Below are 19,552 nucleotides of genomic sequence, written 5' to 3'. Positions count from 1 at the left end.
TATATTTAGTACATAGGCTGGCCTATGGCACTTTCTGGAAGGTGAGCTTCAGAGAGCAGGGCTGTGCTCGTTTTCATTCCCTTTTGTATCCTGAGTACCTGGAACAAATAAGTGAAGAAAGATAAATGTGCAAACAAACTGGTTCCCGATGTTGGTACCTTCGAAGAGCTTCCCGTTCTTAACTATTGTGGAAAATGAGCCATGAGCACCATCATCTGAATTTTGTATTCTTTCTTTTGGATAAATTCCCAGAAGTGGAATAACTGGATTAAGGAGTATGATCTTTTAAAGTTCTGCTGGATTTCTTTTTTCTTTTTTTTTGAGACGGAGTCTGGCTCTGTCTCCCGGGCTGTAGTGCAGTGGTGGGATCTCGGCTCACTGCAAGCTCCACCCCCTGGGTTCACGCCATTCTCCTGCCTCAGCCTCCCGAGTAGCTGGGACTACAGGTGCCCGCCACCATGCCCAGCTAATTTTTTGTATTTTTAGTAGAGACAGGGTTTCACCATGTTAGCCAGGATGGTCTCGATCTCCTGACATCGTGATCCGCCCTCCTCAGCCTCCCAAAGTGCTGGGATTACAGGCGTGAGCCACCGCGCCCGGTCGGATTTCTTTGTAAAAGCAGTGGTGAGAGTACCTCTCTGAGGAGGCAGCATTTGGAATAAAGTGACTTCATAGAACTCGCATGGACATCGAAGCTCTGGCATCGGTTCACTGTCACAGTCAGTGACTTGAACTTAAGGGTCAGATGGAGGCTGTGTAGCATCCTCATCAGACTCACTATCCTCGAGGGGAACCTGGGCACTAAGGCCTTTACCAGGTATTTGCCTAATAATACAAAAAATCAGAGCAAAAGATTCTCCTAAGACCATTTAGATCTTGGAGTAGAGGAGAAAATATGCGAAGTCTTGATTTATTTATTTAATTAATGTTATGAATCCAGGGTTTCTTTCTTTGGCATTCTTTGTGCCAATAATATGTATCACCTTCTGGATATCTTTGTCATTTGAGAAAGATCCAAATTACTTTCCTTAAATTAGTCTTGGGCTTAGCATGCAGGCATACTAGTAACTTCCAAATTTAAATATTGTAATTACATCACGTGGATTGTACCCTCTGGTATTTATGGACTGCAATCCAATTAAATATGTTAAATTTAAAGACAAGGCCACCTGTGTTGATCAGACGCAGTTGTTTGGATAGTTTTATAACTACAGAGTTTACAGTGAGAGTGGGTACAGTTGAATGGTATCTGGTTAACAGCACTACATGATTATTAGTATGTTTGAGGTCCTTTTTGGATAACCTGGACACATTGTCCAGAGAAAGCAGTTACGGCTGGAGAAGAAGCCTCATTTGCCTCCTTAGACTCATCTGTCAGTGCCTGTCCCTGGTGCCTATTGTGGTACTTTGGTGACTGTCATTTGCTGGTTTCAGAAACAAGGCTTGGCCATTCCAACAGCAATGGAAACCCCACACAGGGAGCCTTCTTTGCGGTACAGTCACTCTGGGGCAGGGTCGCTGCGTGTCAGTGATTTCAGGCAGTAGAGAGGATAAGCATGCACGTGTAGGCTCTGGAGTCAGAGAGTCTTCCTAGATTCAAGTCCTGACTTCACCACTTACTAACTGTACAACATGGGGCAAATACTCAGTTTTCTCATCTGTAAAGTGAGTATAACAATACAGTTGGGATTAAATACTTAGCATAGAGCTTATCATACTACACATACTCAATAATTATTAGCTGTTATTATTACCATCTCATTCAGCACACACATTACTGTATTGAAAGAGACAGAATTCATGAGGCAGGCGAACCATGCTTTTGTTCTTCACCACATGCATAAAATCTAACGCAGTGTCTGAAACACATTGGCAGGTGTTAACAAATGGTGGCCATTTATGAATAAATGGAATACGAAGTTAATAAACAGCAATCCTATTTTCCCCATCTGCATTCTAAACCAACCATGATAGAGGAGGAGGAAGACGGAGAGCCACACGCCAGCTCTGTTACTGACAGAGCTGTGGAGGAGAACAGTGTGGTACAAGTCAGCAGTAGGCTCCTGTTACTGCCTGCAGAATGAGACAAACTTTCTCTCCCACCCGCAGTCCTGGATCGCTCCGGCCAAGCTCACAGAGGCCCAGTTGGCTAAGTGCCCGCTGTGTCCCATGCTCACCCCAGGCAGGCACATCCTCACCAGAAATAGGCAGAGCTCAGCTCGTGACTTAGGTCCTGCTCTGAAGTCACCAATCAAACACATTGGTTCTCTTTTCTTGGGAAGAAGTAAGGATATAAAGAAAGGCCAGGGGTCATTCACTAATGGGTGGCCCTCATGTGGAAACTTGCAGAAAGGAAAAGAGTCATTCCACAGTTGGTTGAATGAATAGGCAAGTCTGGCTTAACCAAGCTATTGAAAAGATGGTTGCATCCAGTCTTAAGCAGCAGACTGAATTCATTCCATTAAGACTAGTCCTGTTAAAATATCGCAGAATCCACCTAGATCAGCTTGGAACACAGCTGATTATTATTGTGCGTGTTGTGGACAGCACACCTGTCCTTCCTCTTCCGTCTTCCTTCTCTTGCTTCCCTCTTTCCTTTCCTTGAAGCCCCAGTCCAGACAGACATCTCTTCCTCAAGTTTTCTCAGCTACCCTAATCCAGGTTAGAGGTCTCTTTCCTTTTTTGCTGTGTGCATATTCCTATCAATACATACCACGCTGTCATGCAAACATTTGCCAACCTGTCCTCCCTCCCCCAAGACTGTGAGCTCCTGAAGGACCACGGCACACACGAGCCCTCTGATCCTGTTTGTTGACTGAGTGAATGCACCCATCCAGCGTCTGCCCAGTTTCGTTCACTTTTCAGCCTTTAGTGTTTGGTTCATAAAAAGGATGTAGAGTTCATGAGGAACATTCAAGGTCTCCAGATGTAACCATGCTGTCATCTGTTTCTAGGCTAGGTCCCACTCAGCTCAAAATCTTCACTTGTGAATACTGCAACAAGGTCTTCAAGTTCAAGCACTCGCTGCAGGCCCACCTGAGGATCCACACCAATGAAAAGCCATACAAATGTCCCCAGTGCAGCTATGCCAGTGCCATCAAGGCCAACCTCAACGTGCACCTGCGCAAGCACACTGGAGAGAAGTTCGCCTGCGACTATTGCTCTTTTACCTGCCTGAGCAAGGGCCACCTCAAGGTGCACATCGAGCGAGTGCACAAGAAGATCAAGCAGCACTGCCGCTTCTGCAAGAAGAAGTACTCTGACGTCAAGAACCTCATCAAGCACATCCGAGACGCGCATGACCCACAGGACAAGAAGGTCAAAGAGGCCTTGGACGAGCTCTGCCTGATGACGAGGGAGGGCAAGCGGCAGCTGCTCTATGACTGCCACATCTGTGAGCGCAAGTTCAAGAACGAGCTGGACCGCGACCGCCATATGCTGGTGCACGGAGACAAGTGGCCTTTTGCCTGTGAGCTCTGTGGCCATGGGGCCACCAAGTACCAGGCGCTGGAGCTGCATGTCAGGAAGCACCCCTTCGTGTACGTCTGTGCCGTCTGCCGCAAGAAGTTCGTCAGCTCCATCAGGCTGCGCTCCCACATCAAAGAGGTGCACGAGGCTGCCCAGGAGGCCTTGGTCTTCACCAGTTCCATCAACCAGAGCTTCTGTCTCCTGGAGCCTGGTGGGGACATCCAGCAAGAAGCTCTGGGGGACCAGCTACAGCTGGTGGAAGAGGAGTTTGCCCTCCAGGGTGTGAATGCACTCAAGGAAGAGGCCTGTCCTGGGGACACTCAGCTGGAGGTGGGCCGGAAGGAGTCAGAGGCCCCTGGGGAAATGCCTGCCCCAGCTGTGCACCTGGCCTCCCCGCAGGCCGAAAGCACAGCCCTGCCGCCCTGTGAGCTGGAAACCACCGTGGTCTCCTCCTCAGACCTGCATTCTCAAGAGGTGGTTTCAGATGATTTTTTGTTGAAAAATGATAGCTCCTCCGCGGAGGCTCATGCTGCTCCTGAGAAGCCCCCAGACATGCAGCACAGAAGCTCAGTCCAGACGCAAGGTGAAGTGATCACACTACTGCTGTCCAAGGCCCAGAGTGCTGGGTCAGATCAGGAAAGCCAGGGCGCCCAGAGCCCCCCAGGGGAAGGGCAGAACATGGCTGCGCTTTCAGCTGGCGACCCAGATCCCAGCAAGTGTCTCAGGTCAAACCCAGCTGAGGCCTTAGACCTCCTCCCTCCAGTAGCTGGTGGTGGGGACACCATCACACATCAGCCTGACTCTTGCAAAGCGGCCCCTGAGCACCGGTCAGGCATCACCGCATTCATGAAGGTCCTGAACAGTTTACAGAAGAAGCAAATGAACACCAGCTTGTGTGAGCGGATCCGGAAGGTTTATGGAGACCTGGAGTGTGAATACTGTGGTAAGGAAAGGCAGCGCTGGTGCGTGGCCCTGTCCACAACCATCATGCTGTGGTCACCTCGCATTTGATTTGAGCTCATGTCTGTTTGCAAAGAACACCTTCTAAGTGAGCCACCCCCCTCCATTGTAGATAGGAACGGTGACCCCTGTGTGGCAGTTAGCACTCGGAGACTTGTGGAAGCGGCCGGGATGGCTGCACAGTTGACCGTGTTGGCCTGGTCAGGTGTGTGTGCTGAGGGTTACCCATGACCTCTACCAGAACTCTAACCAAGAAGAATCTTTCTTCTGGCACATGACAAGTTTAAAGTTGAGCTTTAAATTGTGGCCAACTACTAGATCAGCCAAGAGAGGTTACAAAAGTGGCTGCAGCTCGCTGTAGGGAGGTCCCAAATAGCACCCTGCAACTCACAATGAAAGCATGGCTCCTGGAACTCCTGGGGAGCTGGTGGTACAGGATATAGAAAATCCAGCTCCAGACCTGCTGTCCCAGGAGGGCCGGTAGAACTTAGAGACTTGTAGATTTGTGCATGTGCATCATGGTATTTGGCACCATAACTGGTTCTCAGTAAACACTGGCTTCCTCCTCTCTTGGCCCTAACATCATGCAAAAAATAGTAGCACCCTTAATATTTGCAACCTCCCACCTTTGAAAAGTAATTTTCAGACGAAATGTGGTGAAAAGTATGAAGGGTGACCCGGACAAGTGCAAGAGGGAGATAAATATTGTAGATAAAAAATAATAATAATTAAAAAAATTCAAAATCAGTCAAAAAGAAACTTCCTTGTTCTCATGTGAAAATATTTTTTTAGGCAAACTTTTTTGGTACCAAGTGCATTTTGATATGCATGTCCGCACCCACACCCGGGAACATCTGTATTATTGCTCTCAGTGTCATTATTCTTCCATCACCAAAAACTGCCTTAAACGCCATGTAATTCAGAAACACAGTAACATCTTGCTGAAGTGTCCCACCGACGGCTGTGACTACTCAACTCCAGATAAATATAAGCTACAGGCGCATCTTAAAGTTCACACAGCACTGGTAAGTAGCAAGCCCAAGCGGCAGCTCTGTCTCCCCTGGGTGCTCATTGCTCTCTCAAGTTTATGCTTATATGTAGGTGCCTCCGCTGCAGGTCAGCCCTGAAAACATAGGGCGGTCCTTCTCCTTACACAGCTGTGCACGTGACAGAGGCTTCCCAGGTTCCTTTCACAGCAAGAGTCTCTAATACGTTGAAAAACGAGATTAGATGGAACAAATTGTTTCCTGTGCAAATTTTTTTAGCATCAGATAAAGTCTACAGAAGAAATATCTATAGAGTAGAAGTAAAGTCCGAATTTCTCAAATGACATTTTAAAGAATAATTAATAGCAGAGATAACAGTAATAGCTCCTACTGAACGTGGTTGAGAAGTTGAATTGGATAATGCTGTACAGTGATGAGAACAGTATTTGGTTCAGAGTAAGAGCATAGTAGATGTTGATGACCACTGTTGTCACAGTTTTGTGTTATTTATTTTAGTCTCTGGGAGAGAATGTCTTTGAAGCACGTTTATTTTTAAAAAGTGACATGTTAATTCAAGATGCTGTTAATATTCACAAAGGTAAATTTCTTTAGGTCTTTGGTGGAGGATCTTGTAACGCAATGAATGAATGTTTATTTTTGCAAATTCTAATCTAACTCAAGAGGCTGACACCTGAGAGTGATTTGAGACTTCTTCAAGTTATAAAGGAAGCACATCTGGCCCCAGGTGTGGTTCTGTTTTAATTAATGCCTTTTTATGCTACAGACAGCAAAAAGTGAAGCTTCAGACATTTGATGTGCTACCATGGTTTCCTGGCATAAAAATCATAGCAGTTTGTCACTAAGGGTAAAGTCAGGTGTTTGGGTGTGGTGAGTAGGTCAGAGCATGGACTTTGGGGTTGGATACCTGGATTCAAACACTGTCTCCAGCACTCTCACAGGCCCTGTGGCCTTGGGCAACCTGAGACCTGTATGAAATAGCCTTCTGTGTAAGATACATATTTTTAACAAATCTATCTTATATACATCCACACACATATGCATATACACACATATATTTACACATGTGCTTATACACACCTACACACATACACTTATATGCATGCACACACACACACACACACATATATGTACAGTACTCTAAAGAACTTGGCACAGTACTTGTCATGTACTTGACTGTGTACCGGCTGTTGCATGTCACTTGGCACTTCTCAGTACACATTCTCTCTCCTTCCTTTTCTTTCTCTCTCTCTCTCTTTGAGTAGCATGTGAAGGCATATTGTTTGTAATTCCTCATGGAACTGCTGTTACTTAGGTACTGCTTCCAGTACGCTATTATGGCCAGGATAAGTGAGGTGGCAGAATTCATTAAAGTGATTTTGCTGAAAACTCATATGAAGTCGGGAGGGAGTGAAGCCAATATGAGAATAAGTTCTTGGGAGAAGCCTTTGAATATGGCAGTAAAGACTAGGAAGCAGACTGCTGGGTCTTCACCCTGGCTCCCCCGTTTACCATGTGTTTAGCCTTGGGAAAAGTCATGTGTGACCTACTTGCCTCAGTTTACCCATCCTCGGGTGAGGATGAAGTGAGAGAATAGATGTAAATGTCTCAGAACAGTGCCTGGCATGGAGCAAGCACTGTGTGTCATGGACTGTTATCATTATTGATTCTACTTCTCCTTTTGGAACTTGCTGCTCTGGATTTAGAGATTTTGAAACATAGGCGGAAAGAATGACAAGAAAAAGGAAGTCGTAAGTGAGCTTTACCACCTGGGACTGTATGTATTCTTCAGCGCCCAAATCTTGCCTGCCTGTTGTGAGGGACCCACGGTTCAGCCCAGCGATTTTCTTCCCCAGCTGCCGATGCCTGGCCTCCTGGCCACATCCCTGAGCCTCACGATCAGCAGGGGAGTGTCAGGAATGTGCGCTGAGATCTTTGGCCCCAGTCTCATCTGCCTTCATTCTTCTTAATAAACCAGCGTTTAAAGAGGTTGCTCTTTTCAGCTTTCTATGGTTATGAATCTTCCTTCTGAGAGGATTATCTCTTCAATGTGAACACGTAGGATGGCATCTGGGGAAATACATGTTGGGGGAAAGGAAAGGAACAGCTGCTGTGTTTATCCTGTGGGTCAGCTCCTTGTGCAGTCTTAATTCTCATACTACTTCTAGGAGTTGGAGTATTTCCTCCACTGGGCAGATTAGGGGCCTGGCATTACAGAGTCATTTGGTAACTTGCTCATGGTTGTGCCATTGGTAAGGGACAGAGACAGAATTAAAGCCCACATTCTCACCACTGCCCAGGGCTGCTCATTTTGTTGTAGTTGGTCATTAACAGCAGCCACATGGCTCTTGGTAGGTCTCTTGGACACTTGTCCATCATCTGAAGGAATGTGGTTGAGGCAGATGTTGTGCCATGAGGGCAGGGACTGTGCTGATTCTTTCTGTGCTGTTAAGTGGCAGTTGTGCTTTATGCTACAATAATAAAATTTCTACGCAACTAACTGCAAGAGAAGAGCACTGTGCTGAATAAGGGGGTGTGACTCAGTTGACCTTATAAAAGATATGCTAGCCTGCTTCTCATTAGCTCTCACGTTTTCTTAGAAGTTGTAAGTTTAACTTCAATCTTTTCCCTCACTGATATTTGCAGTTCTTCCAGCTGAAACGCTTTTAAAGGTGAATGTGTTGCTGCTGCTTCCAAAGCCAGCCAGCACTGGCTGGAGGCCCCCTCCTCTATGTGTCAGGCATTGAGATTTTCAAGTAAGACCTGGTCCCTGCCTTCAGGGTGCTCTTGGTTTTGTGAAGGGGGAGCTAAACAAGTAAACAGTAATGGCAAAATGGCAACGTGAGAGGGACAGTGACGTCAATACAACAATGTACTCCCCCCGCAAAAAAAATTTGCCTGGAAAGGGCCTGGGAGGAAGGGTTCTGAGGGCTGTCTGGAGGAAGGGGTTCTGAGGTTATGAGTAGATTTGGGCCAGGAAAGAGAGTGAGGAGGAAATTCCCAGCAGAATCAACAGCATACACCAAGGGGAAGCTTTTTGTATTTACTCCAGGATATTGAATTACTCAACATTTTCCATAAAGCAGGTGGACCATATTGCCAACATAGTAAGATAGCATGATTTATGAAAACAGGTTCCAGGATTTTTAGTTCAGACAACATTTGTCTTTTGAGCCTGCAAATTATTTTTGTAATGAAGCCAAGGGTACCAAGAAAATGTTGATACAGTACAAAAAAAAAAATCTGCTTTCCCAGAATGAAGACTCTTTTGATCTGATAATAAAGTTGCTATTGCAAAGTGTTTTAAATAGAATTCCGTATTTTCAAGGACAGTTAAGGTGGATTTTTTTTTTTTGGTAACAGCTTTACTTTATCAAGATATATTTTACATAGCATACAATTTGCATATTAAAGTGTGAAATCAAATTTTTTTTTTAGTATATTCACAGAGTTGTGCAACTATCACCACAGCTAATTTCAGAGCTTTTTCATCATCCCATAAAGGAACCTGGTACCCATCAGCTGCCATCCCTTGTTCCCCCTCCCTGAGCCCTAGGCAGCTACTAATCTACTTTCTATATCTGTGGATTTGCCTGTTCTTTCTTTCATATGAAATTTCTTTCATTTCATATGAAAGAAATCATAGAATATGTATATTCAATATACATTTTGAATATTGACTTTTGTGACTCATTTCTGTCACTTAATTCATCCATGCTTTTTTTATAGCTGAATAATATTCCATTGCGTGGATACACTGCATTTCATCAGTTGATGGCATTTTTTAGTGGTAATTTCACCAAGACAGTACCTCCCAACTACAGAGTGTTTTAAATCCACAGGATTCAATCTAATTCTTTGTGAAGTCACCTAAGAAAGCATGGAGGTTAATTCTAGGAGGTTAAGTATTAACCTTAAAACCCTTAAAAGGGTTTTCAAAAATTATGAAGCATCTAAGAAAAATTATGAAGCATCTAAGAAAAGTTATTTTATTCGCCACCCACCAGTATTTAGCCGTGTCATTGTCACTGTTTTGACACTTGTACCATTATTGCTGCCATGAAATGGATAAAACTGGGAATTTGGAGTTACGGGACAGGGCTCTCTGGCTCTACGTCTGTGGACTGTGCAGACTGCTTGGTCTTTATTTCCCTTTACCTGAAAGTGGAGTGAAAATACTTCCCTGCTTTCTCTGGATGGTGGCAGTGCTCCAGTGGGATAGTGTGATTGTGCTTTGTGATGTAAAAGTGCCTTGTGGATGTCCATGTGGTTGATCTTAGGACTGTGATCATGGCAGGGTCTAGCGGGGTCAGGAGAATGGTGCTGTTCTGATCAGGAAATGCATAGGACCTGGGGAGAGACCTCGCACCAGCGTGGGGCTTAGTTTCCTTACCTGTGACCCTGGAAATGGAAGCAGGTATTATAATTCTGGCTGTCTGGCCTTCTGCATTAGCTTCAGTGTTTACTGCTTTCAGCACAGATTCCCATGAAGAGCAGAAACAAAGGAGATTAAAAGTAGCCATCTCCCCCACCTGCCCCTCAAATGGGCCCATATCCAAGTTCTTTCCAGTTGTATCAGGACTGTAGGATAATCTGGCTGAGTGCCTGTTTCTGTGACTCTTACAGCCATTTATTAGCCAAGGATAAACCTAATGATTGGAAAGAATGTGTACATTTAACAAAATTTCTTCCCACTACGTCCTTCTTCCAATTAGTAACTAGATGATGTCAACTTACAGTCAAAGATGTCTTGGCATTGAAGAAATATGGGGACCTAGTCAAGAGAGTTAGTCAGTGACATTTCTGGAGCAAATCCACTTTTAACAGCACTATGCTAACTTTATAAAGGGGGCACTTGAAACGATTTTAGTAGGATGAGAGGAGGCTTTAGGTTCTGATGTGCCCGATTTCAGCCCCGTATCTGTCTCTGTGATTTGGGGCAAATCCTTAGCCTCCTTGAGCCTCAGTTTTCTCGTCTATAAAAATGGAGATAAAAAGTACTTTCCTCTGCCTCTTTGGGCTGTGAGGACTGCATTATAAAATATGTACTGTACAGAACACCCAAGTCAGCATTCTCTCTCTGTCTCTCTCAAAAAAAAAAAAAAAAAAAAAGATCCATTAGAAGGTTGTGAAATCAGTTTAGTGATTCACAGCTAGGATATCTTATAAATGAAACAGAATAAAATAAAATAGAATTTGTCAGCATTGTTCACCTCTACCAAGGGTAAGTATTATTTTCAGAGACCTTTGTTTCAGTGTTTAAATGTTTATCTGTCAGTGTGTGTGCATGAATGTGCTGGGTATTGCTGTCAGATGGGTGACCCCTGTGGGTCTCCTTAAATACATATTTAGTGGCCTAAATCACATAATTCATGACCTCCTCAGTCAGAGTCTCATGGGGATAATTGTTATGAATGACATTCCTGGGCTCCTGCCTCCACCGTAATTTGAGGTGGGATCTGAGAATCTGTTATTTAAAGTTCCTTCTGACACAAAAGTGTGAGGCAGCAGGAAGTGGAGCATCTGGTGGATGTTCATGATATGCCAGTTTATTCCCTTTATTTCTAGCCTGTGTTGCTTCTCAGAAAACCTCAAAGATACCCGATGCTAAGGGTCTTGTAGCAGTTACAGCCTGAGCTTGAGAGTTGGTACATTTGATGTTACTTTCTGACTCTGGGACTTAGAAGTGGTGTGGCTCCATAACCTAACAAATCCACTGGAAATGAAGACAACAGGACCCACCTCCATGGGAGTTTAGCAAGATCATGTTTGTAAGGGACACAGCATATAGGGAGGGGCCTGTCCAGAGTAATTCATCCTTCTAATCCTCCTTTTTAGTAGGAGGAGGAGGAAGAAGAGGAATAGTAATAGTGATTGGTGGTGGTGCATCTACTGAGTCTGATGGTCTCTCAACAAATGTTTAGAATACTTAACCTTTGTCATTGAGAAGTGCGTAGTCTTTCTTTGGCTATCAAGGTACACATATTCAAAAGGAATCTTACATGTGCTTTCTGGAGATAAGCTAAAATAATATATTGCCAACAAAACACTGAGAAGGTAGAGGAAGCTACTTTCAATCTCTTTCTGAAAATAAATGGATACACCCAGTCAGTGTATGTACTTTTAAAGTAGAGGACATGTTATTTAATTAAAATGATTGCACATAATGTTTTCCCTTCCCAAGGGCTATAAGAAAATGGTCTTTTCTTACTTGATCACTAAACAAGGTTGTTTCTGTGTTGCTCCATTTAGGTGTATTATCCACTGTCCAGGAGACCTCAGGCTACCAGAGCATGTTGTGTATAGATCAGCTTCATTTCAGCAAAAACTGAGATTCTAAATTGAAAGGGCATCACATGGCAAAACAGAACTATTTCCAGTGGAAAGGAAAACGCTTGAGTTGAAATCCTAAATCGAGCACGTTTCTGGCTCTCTTCTAACGTGTTCAAATCAGTTGCAATTTCAGCATCACTTTTCCTGTGCTTTGCTGCACTTTCTGCAAACATCCTCACTGATGGTTGGGTTCCACGTGTTGACACATCTCTTTCTTGATGAGCATTAGAGCACCTGAGAGTCTCACACCTCTTCCTCAGTGCAGCGCCTGACACATAGCAGGGGCCCTGTAGCAGTTGAGGAATGAATGAGTGAGTCCATGGGGGAAAGCACATGCCCTAACTGTGGCCTTTATTCCTGAGAAATGGTTGAGTAGAAACCCCCACCTTTATTTTTTAAAGCACCTGCCGCTAAGACATAGACCAGATGAGGTTTGCCCGGAGCAGAGAGCTGGGCTGTGAGCCTCAGGCTTGGGACTGACCCTGCACCCCAGGCCATGCCATGGCTTCGTGCAGCATCTTCCTTCTTTCAAAAGGTGCTGATTGCTTTGAAGGCCATTTCTGTCAGAGCAAACAGACTCCAAAAGCTGGGCTGTCCTACCGTCATTAAGGCACGGGTCTCTCAGACTCTCCATCTCTGCTGGGAGCTCTTTTAACCACCACTCTTTTTAAGTTTGCTGTGTCAGTCTGAGTTTTCATCTCTGGTATGGAACTGAGGTTTTGAAAAAGAAGTCAGTGAGTCCTAAGAGTTCCCCCCACCACCCCCGCCTAGTACCCTTTACCACCATCTGTGTCCTTCTGACAGTCTTCAAAGGCATCAAAAAGTAAGGGCCCTGATAAGCTCTGAGATAAATTGCTTTCTGACTATCAGAGATTAAAAGAAAAAAAATCAAATAGCAGAGGCTCAGGGGAGATCATTGTAAACTCCTTCAAAGCCCTTCTGAATGCCTCCATCAACTCGGATGATGGGGGCACCGAGAGGCAGCCAGGGGTGGTGGAGGTCTCCTCCAGGGTGCCCACCTGATCCGGGGCATCTTGCCCAAGGCCAAGGGCAGAGGAGGACAGTGACAGGAGTACTCTGAGGAGCCCTGAGCCTCTGATGTAGCCTGTGTGGGGACCTGTGGCATTGCCTGGCCAGAAAACTTAGGACAGTTTCTTAAGAGGTGCCTGGATCCCTTGGACATGTGCGCTTGGCTGGCGTTGCTTGGTATTCAGATGTTTGGTAGGAAGTGCATCGAAACCATTTGGTTGTTCAGAGGGACTTTTGGTTTGGTTTGGTTTTGGTTTTTAATGTAAAGTACACTTTTTCTAAGTGTACGCTGGGGAGCACCAAAGGAGGTGGAGGGTGCTTGTTCAGATCCCGCTCTCAGAGACTCCCAGGGAATATTAGCCCATGAGGAGGGCTGCTGTCTCAGGCTGAGTTGCGTGATAGCAACGCAGGAACCACAGCAGCAAAGTCTTTCAGATTTATTGAGCACTCACTATAGGACAGGCTCCATTCTAAACACTCTATGTCTTTTTCATCTCCCTTATCCTTCTTGTGACCCTGTGAAGGAGGCCTTGTTTTTTATTTCCATTTTACAGATGATGAAACGGAGGCACTGAGAGGTTAAATCATTTGTGCAAAGTTCTACAGCTAATAAGGGGCAAAACCAAGATTTGAACCCAGGGCTCTGAGCCCTGAACCTGTTCTGCTAGTCAGGGTCTCACAAGAGCATGAGCTCTGGAGTCCAGCTCTGCCCTCGGTGTAGTGTGAACCTTGGGCAAGTTTCTAAAGACCTTATAGGATATGGTATGTAAAGCACTTCGCATCCAGGGAGTTCTTAAGAAGTGGTAGCTCTTTTGCTTTTTATTATTTAGAGTAGGAGTAGACTGCTCGGCGGGGAGCACAGTGAGGAGAGCATTCATCACACAAGGCGTGGAACACACTTGGTGCCTTGTGGAGCTCACAGTAGGGGCTCCACAAGTAGAGGGAATTAGTCCTTCTGTAAATCCAAGTGAGCGTGGAGTGGATTAACCTCCCCAGAAACACACACGGCCCAAAACATTTCCTTGCAGTGGCAGTTCTGAATTTTTTGTTTTTACTTTTTATTCAGCTGTCTGCGCAGAGTCCTCCCTACCAGGGTTTGGCTCTCTGTAAGCTATGGGTTTGGTAAGCATGGCAGTCAAAGTACCACATGCTGGTGGTGTAAACAGCAGATTTTTACTGTCACACTGTTCTGGAGAGCAGAAGGCAGAGGTCAAGGTGTTGGCAGGGCCGCTTCCTCCTGAGGGCTGTAGGGGAGGATATGGTCCGTGCCTCTCTCTGAGCTTCAGGTGATTTGCTGTCTGTCTTTGGCATTTCTTGGCTGGCAGATGCATTGCTGTGGTCTCTGCCTCCATCTGCACATGGTGTTCTCCCCGTGTGCAGCTCTGTGTTCAAATTTCCCCTTTTTACAAGGACACCAGTCACATTGGATGAGGGCCCACCCTAGTGACCTCATTTTAACTAGATTACGTCTGTAAAGACCCTATCTCCAAATAAGGTCACATTCTGAGGTATTGGAGATTAGGACGCCAACATGTGATTTTTTAGGGGATACAATTCAACCAATAACACCCATGCTGGGGGAAAAGATTGATATGAAATTGCCCTCAAGTGAGTGCTGAGAGCAAAGGGAGGTGAGCAAAAGCCGTATCTTGGTAATTCACAAAAGCTTCTTCCTAATTGAGAATGTTACACCATGGTGGCCCTGGCTGTGAAGCTGCAGCAGTGCAGTATGAACAACCTACCTGCAGCCGCAGTGGGACACTGAGGGGCAGGAGGCATCCTGGGTGGCCACCCGCACACTCTGCTTCCAACACTGGCTCCTCCTCTCAGACTTTGGGCTTATCTCCTGGGCCTTGTTTTCTTAATCTGTAACATGAGCATGAACTGTGCCTATCTTTTGTGAGTGGTTGTGAGTCTCAATAAAATCACTTGCCTGTGCAATCCCTGCGTTGAGTGTTGGTGGACATAATATGCTCTTGGGTTATAGAGTAGCACTGGTCTGTGTGGTAGACCTGCAGCCTTGAGGTTGAGTAGCACCCACCTCCACAGAACTCTCCCCTCTAAGCCCCATCCCTTCCTTCTGAAATGGGGCTGATGCCATTCCCCCATTCCCCTACTCTCGAGCTCCCCAGGCTGTGCAGCACCCAGTAGAGGCTGTATGTATGTGCTTGGAAGGATGTACTTTGTCTGGTTTTGATGAAGCTGATGATAATGATGGTGCTGATGAGAATGCTAGTGTTGATGATGGTGATAGGGGTCATGGTGATGTTGATAGTGGTGGTGGTGAGGGTGGCAGTGTTGGTTGTGATGACTGTTGATAGTGCTGGTGGTGGTGGTGATGATGGTGATGGTTGTGGTAGTGGTGATGGTGGTGATGACTGTTGATAGTGCTAGTGGTGGTGATGGTGGTGATGATGGTGATGATGGGGTGGTGATGGTGGTGTTGGTTTTGGTGGTGATGACTATTGATAGTGCTGCTGGTGGTGGTGATGATGGTGATGGTGATGGTGGTCGTGGTGTTGATGGTGGTGGTGATGGCGTTGGTTGTGGTGGTGGTTATGACTATTGATGGTGGTGGTGGTGGTGATGATGGTGATGATGGTGGTGGTAGTGGTGATGGTGGTGATGACTGGTGATAGTGCTAGTGGTGGTGATGATGGTATTGATGATGGTGATGGTGGTGGTGGTGATGACTGTTGATAGCGTGAGTGGTAGTGGTGGTGGTGGTGGGTGATGATGGTGATGGTGATGGTTATTTTTTACAGGCCACAGATTTAAATGAGAAAGTCAATTGATTATGTTCTCTTTCTATTAAGGACAAAAGGAGTTATTCTTGTCCTGTTTGTGAAAAGTCTTTTTCAGAGGATCGATTGATAAAGTCACATATCAAGACCAACCATCCTGGTAAGGTTGTGCATTTTAGAGTGGAAGATTAATGTTAAAAATGCTTATGTTTATTTTAAAACAATGTTTTACATTAACTACACTATATAGAAACAAAAACAGATGAAGCTGTGAATACATTCATGGGAAACAAACATCTTTATTCAACGCTGGGAAGTTGATGTAATTATTTATTTCCTTTTGTTCTTTTGTCTGGTCTTCAGATGCATCTACCCTCACCCCTGCAATTTCAGTGATACCCCCTGCCTCTTTTAATGGGAACTTTGCATGCCTTTGGATGGGTTGCATATGAGGCAAGGTTGTTGTCATAAGCTTGTGTTACCCAGAGTGGTGGTTTGTAAGGGGTGTTGGCTCCTGCCCAGGCTGAGGAGCATCCTTGAGTTGGAGAGACCATCACCACGGGTCTTCTCATATTCTACACTGCTCAGGTGCATGAGGCATCAGCTACCTGGGTGTTCATACCTTGTCATTTCTGTTCATGCCACCTGAAACATTTTCCCTTCTGCCCTGCCTGGTTAATTCCTGTTCATTCGTTGCATTCTTCCTCAGAGCCCTGCCTTTGGGGAGGCTTTTGTAGCTTCCAGCCTGGCTGAGGGTCCACCCCCCACCCCTGCTAACATCACACACGGCGCACTGACCACTGTGCTCCAGTCACTGTGACTCTCCAGCAACTCCCATGGGCTCCCTGAGGCGGGGCTTATCCGCAGATCTCCAGTGCCTCCACAGGCAGGCCCAAGAAAGCAGACAAGGGTGTTGTGTGTTTTATGAGGGAGTAACAGATACTCCTTCTAAATGTGCCTCTCCCTTCGTATGTGTCTCTTTTTTCCTGTTTTTATTTTGTATCTGCTCTTGGTATAAGGGAACTGACTCATTGATTATAAATGGAGGAAGATAAAGAAATAATAGAAGGGCACTAACACTCATGTTTCAGCTGGGAATGGACAGAGCTGTGAGGCCTTTGTCTGTGTGAGCTATGTGCTTCTCTGAAGGCCTAGCTCTGTCCTTCTCATGTTAACTCATGTCCTAAGTAACATGGGATCCAATGTGAGCCAAAGTTATTCTTAAAACAGCTAGCCTTTGCTGATGAACAGATGTAAGACATTATTTTGTTATTATTTTAAACTTTTTATTCCAGAAAATCCCAAAATACAAGAGCACACAGAACAATGCCAGGAACCTCCTGTATCTGTCACTCAGCTTCCACAGTTATCCACATTTTGTCAAACTCTTCTTCACATGTATCTACCACACACACTTTTCTTCTTCTAGGATATTTTAAAGTATATTCCAGACAGTGTGTAATTCCTCCATAAAAACCTTTAAAATGCATCTCCATCTAATAAAGATTGCTTTCAACATAACCACCATGTTACCAGTAAAGCAAATAGGATCAGCTGTCATTCATTATTGCCACCTATTATCAATCTGTTTAAAATTTCCCCAATTTCCCCAAGATTTTTCTTTTTAACTGTTGGTTCGCTTGAACCAGCATCCATGCATTTGCATCTAGTGGTTTAGTTCCTTACGTTTCTGTTTCTTGTTTCCTGTAGTGCCCTGCTGTGCTTTTTTCTATGACATTGACTTATGGGGGAAACTGAGTCACTTTTCCTTTAGACAGTTTCACTTTCTGCATTTGTGTGGTAATTGCCTTGTGATGTTGCTTCTCCATTCCTCATATGTGATGTTAATAGATACTGAGATCTGAGACTCGATTTGGTTCTGGTTTAACTTTTTAGGTGAAAATTCTGTCTTTGGACACCGTGAGGCACACCTTGATTCCTCCTGTGGTGCTGCTTAGCAATGAGGTTTATTTATGTCTACCTTCCCCTGTGGTGCTCTGACTCCTTCTGACATCCTGCTTTTCTTCTAGAGGTCTCCATGAGCACCATTTCTGAGGTTCTCGGGAGGAGGGTTCAGCTGAAAGGGCTAATTGGAAAGAGAGCCATGAAATGCCCATATTGTGACTTTTATTTCATGAAGAATGGCTCAGACCTTCAGCGTCATATTTGGGCCCATGAAGGTGAGTATTCATCTTTCCAAATTGGGCACCTTTCTAACTTTGTGCTTCCATCCTTCATTTTGGGAGTACATTAAGAGGAAGCCATATCTTCACATTCCTGCTGTTAGAATTTCCTTAGCACAATGAGAGGTGTGTCCATCAACCAGCTACAAACAGTAATTTAAACCATTACTTAATTAATTGCAATTGCAATGAATTGAGGTGTGCACTCCTTCATAGGTCTCATTGCAATTGTAGTGAAATAAATCACCATGACTCGCCTGCTGGAAAGTAGGCACCTTGAGAACAGGAACACCAGAGACTTATTCATGGCAGGAACTCCAGTGCCCACCCTGTGCCCTGTGCATAGCAGGTTTTCCAGAACTGTTGGTATTATGAATGAAGGAAGGAGGGCAGCAAGTAGTTCTCCCATTCCAGCAGTGTGGAGTGTTACCATTCAGGCTATGGAGAAGGAATTCAGAAGTTGGAAGGGCAAAATGGAGATGAGGAAATGGAGAGAAGGTAGGCTATGCTTTTGAGTTGCTTGCCAATGAAGGGAAGTGTGGGGCCACTCTCAGGGCTTTGGGAAGTTGGAAGTGAAGATTCTGCTAGGGCAACAGACCATCAACTTTGTTTTCTCCCCCTGGATGAGGGCATGGCCCTCCTAGGGATTAGGGTAGGAGCCAAGGGGCCAGAGAAGGCCCTTCCAGACACCTGCATCAGGTCCCTGCCTGTTAGTTAGGAACCTGGAATGCTGCAGATAGGAAAACAGGACTCGACGGGGGATGAAGGATGAAATATTTTCTAAAATATGGGATAAAATGACCTATTTATAGGTCCCAGGGAAGGAACTATTAGGGAGAGAGAGACCAATGGTTCAGTAATGAGAATCATAACTGACAGATTGGGAACCTGGAGAAGGCAGAAGGAGCTGAAATTCCAAGGTTGGAAGCTACTTTTTTGTTTATCAGCATATAATGAGCACCTACTAGATGCCAGTGCTCAGTGTTTGAACTCATGTTATTGGAGTCAGTATTCTCAACAACCTTAAAGGCGGATGCTGTTACCCTCCCCATTTTACTAATGAGGAAAATGAGGCTTAGAGAGGTGAAGTAATTGGCCCAGGGTCACACAGCTAACAAGTGGCGGAACTGGGATTTGAACCAATGCCATCTGATTCCAAAACCCTTGCTCATCTCTTCTGAACTGACTTGTTTCAGGAGGAGGAGGCACCTCCTACACTGAGACAGGAGTGAAGGGGGTGAGGGTGGTAGCAGGTATGTGTATATACCCGTGTTGTTTCTTTGTTATGAAGTTGAAGACATTCATAGCTGATGGTCACAGTTTGCTCAGCAAACAATGCCAAGAAGGCAGGCTTGGAATGGCCTTCATGGGAATCAGCAGGGAGCTGACCCTGATGGAAGCACAGAGGGCCCAGCAGAGGCTGGAGACCATGGGCTTATAAAGGCATCAAACTGTAATTGTACTCACATGAGAAGAAGTGAGAGAACTGGGTTCAAATCCCACCCTCACCATGTATGATGGACAAATAATTCCATCTCTCTGAAACTCAGTTTGTTTATCTATAATGTGATCTGCTTCAGGATTTGTTGCAAGGATCAACGAGATAATTTATGTAAAACCCTCAGTAGAAGGCTTAGCACATATTGGGTACTTAATACATGGCTGATGCTATTGTGTTAAGTAAATACTTGTGATGATGCAGTAATGTGGCATATTTGCCATTTGAAAGTAATCTAATATTTTAAGCGACTTCAGAATTGATAAAGATTTAGAAAGCCAAAGGCTGCTGTATCCTGGCATCTTTTTTTTTTTTTCTAATTTATGACTTTCT

At 45.0% G+C, this 19,552-nt stretch overlaps 1 protein-coding gene across 3 annotated transcripts in view; it reads left to right on the top strand.

Moving 5' to 3' along the window:
• ZFAT (zinc finger and AT-hook domain containing) overlaps positions 1–19,552 on the top strand; it is a 240,521-nt gene that overhangs the window by 107,758 nt on the left and 113,211 nt on the right. For all 3 annotated transcript variants that reach the window (XM_032760486.2, XM_058444407.1, XM_058444406.1), the window contains exons 6-9: positions 2,955–4,411; positions 5,221–5,453; positions 15,611–15,698; positions 17,569–17,718. In XM_032760486.2, the coding sequence (XP_032616377.1) occupies positions 2,955–4,411; positions 5,221–5,453; positions 15,611–15,698; positions 17,569–17,718 (1,928 nt within the window). The remainder of the gene's footprint in view (positions 1–2,954; positions 4,412–5,220; positions 5,454–15,610; positions 15,699–17,568; positions 17,719–19,552) is intronic.

Source organism: Hylobates moloch, unplaced genomic scaffold (genome assembly GCF_009828535.3).
Source record: "Hylobates moloch isolate HMO894 unplaced genomic scaffold, HMol_V3 SCAFFOLD_9, whole genome shotgun sequence".
Taxonomy (NCBI): domain Eukaryota; kingdom Metazoa; phylum Chordata; class Mammalia; order Primates; family Hylobatidae; genus Hylobates; species Hylobates moloch.
This window is presented reverse-complemented; position numbering and strand designations above follow the sequence as displayed.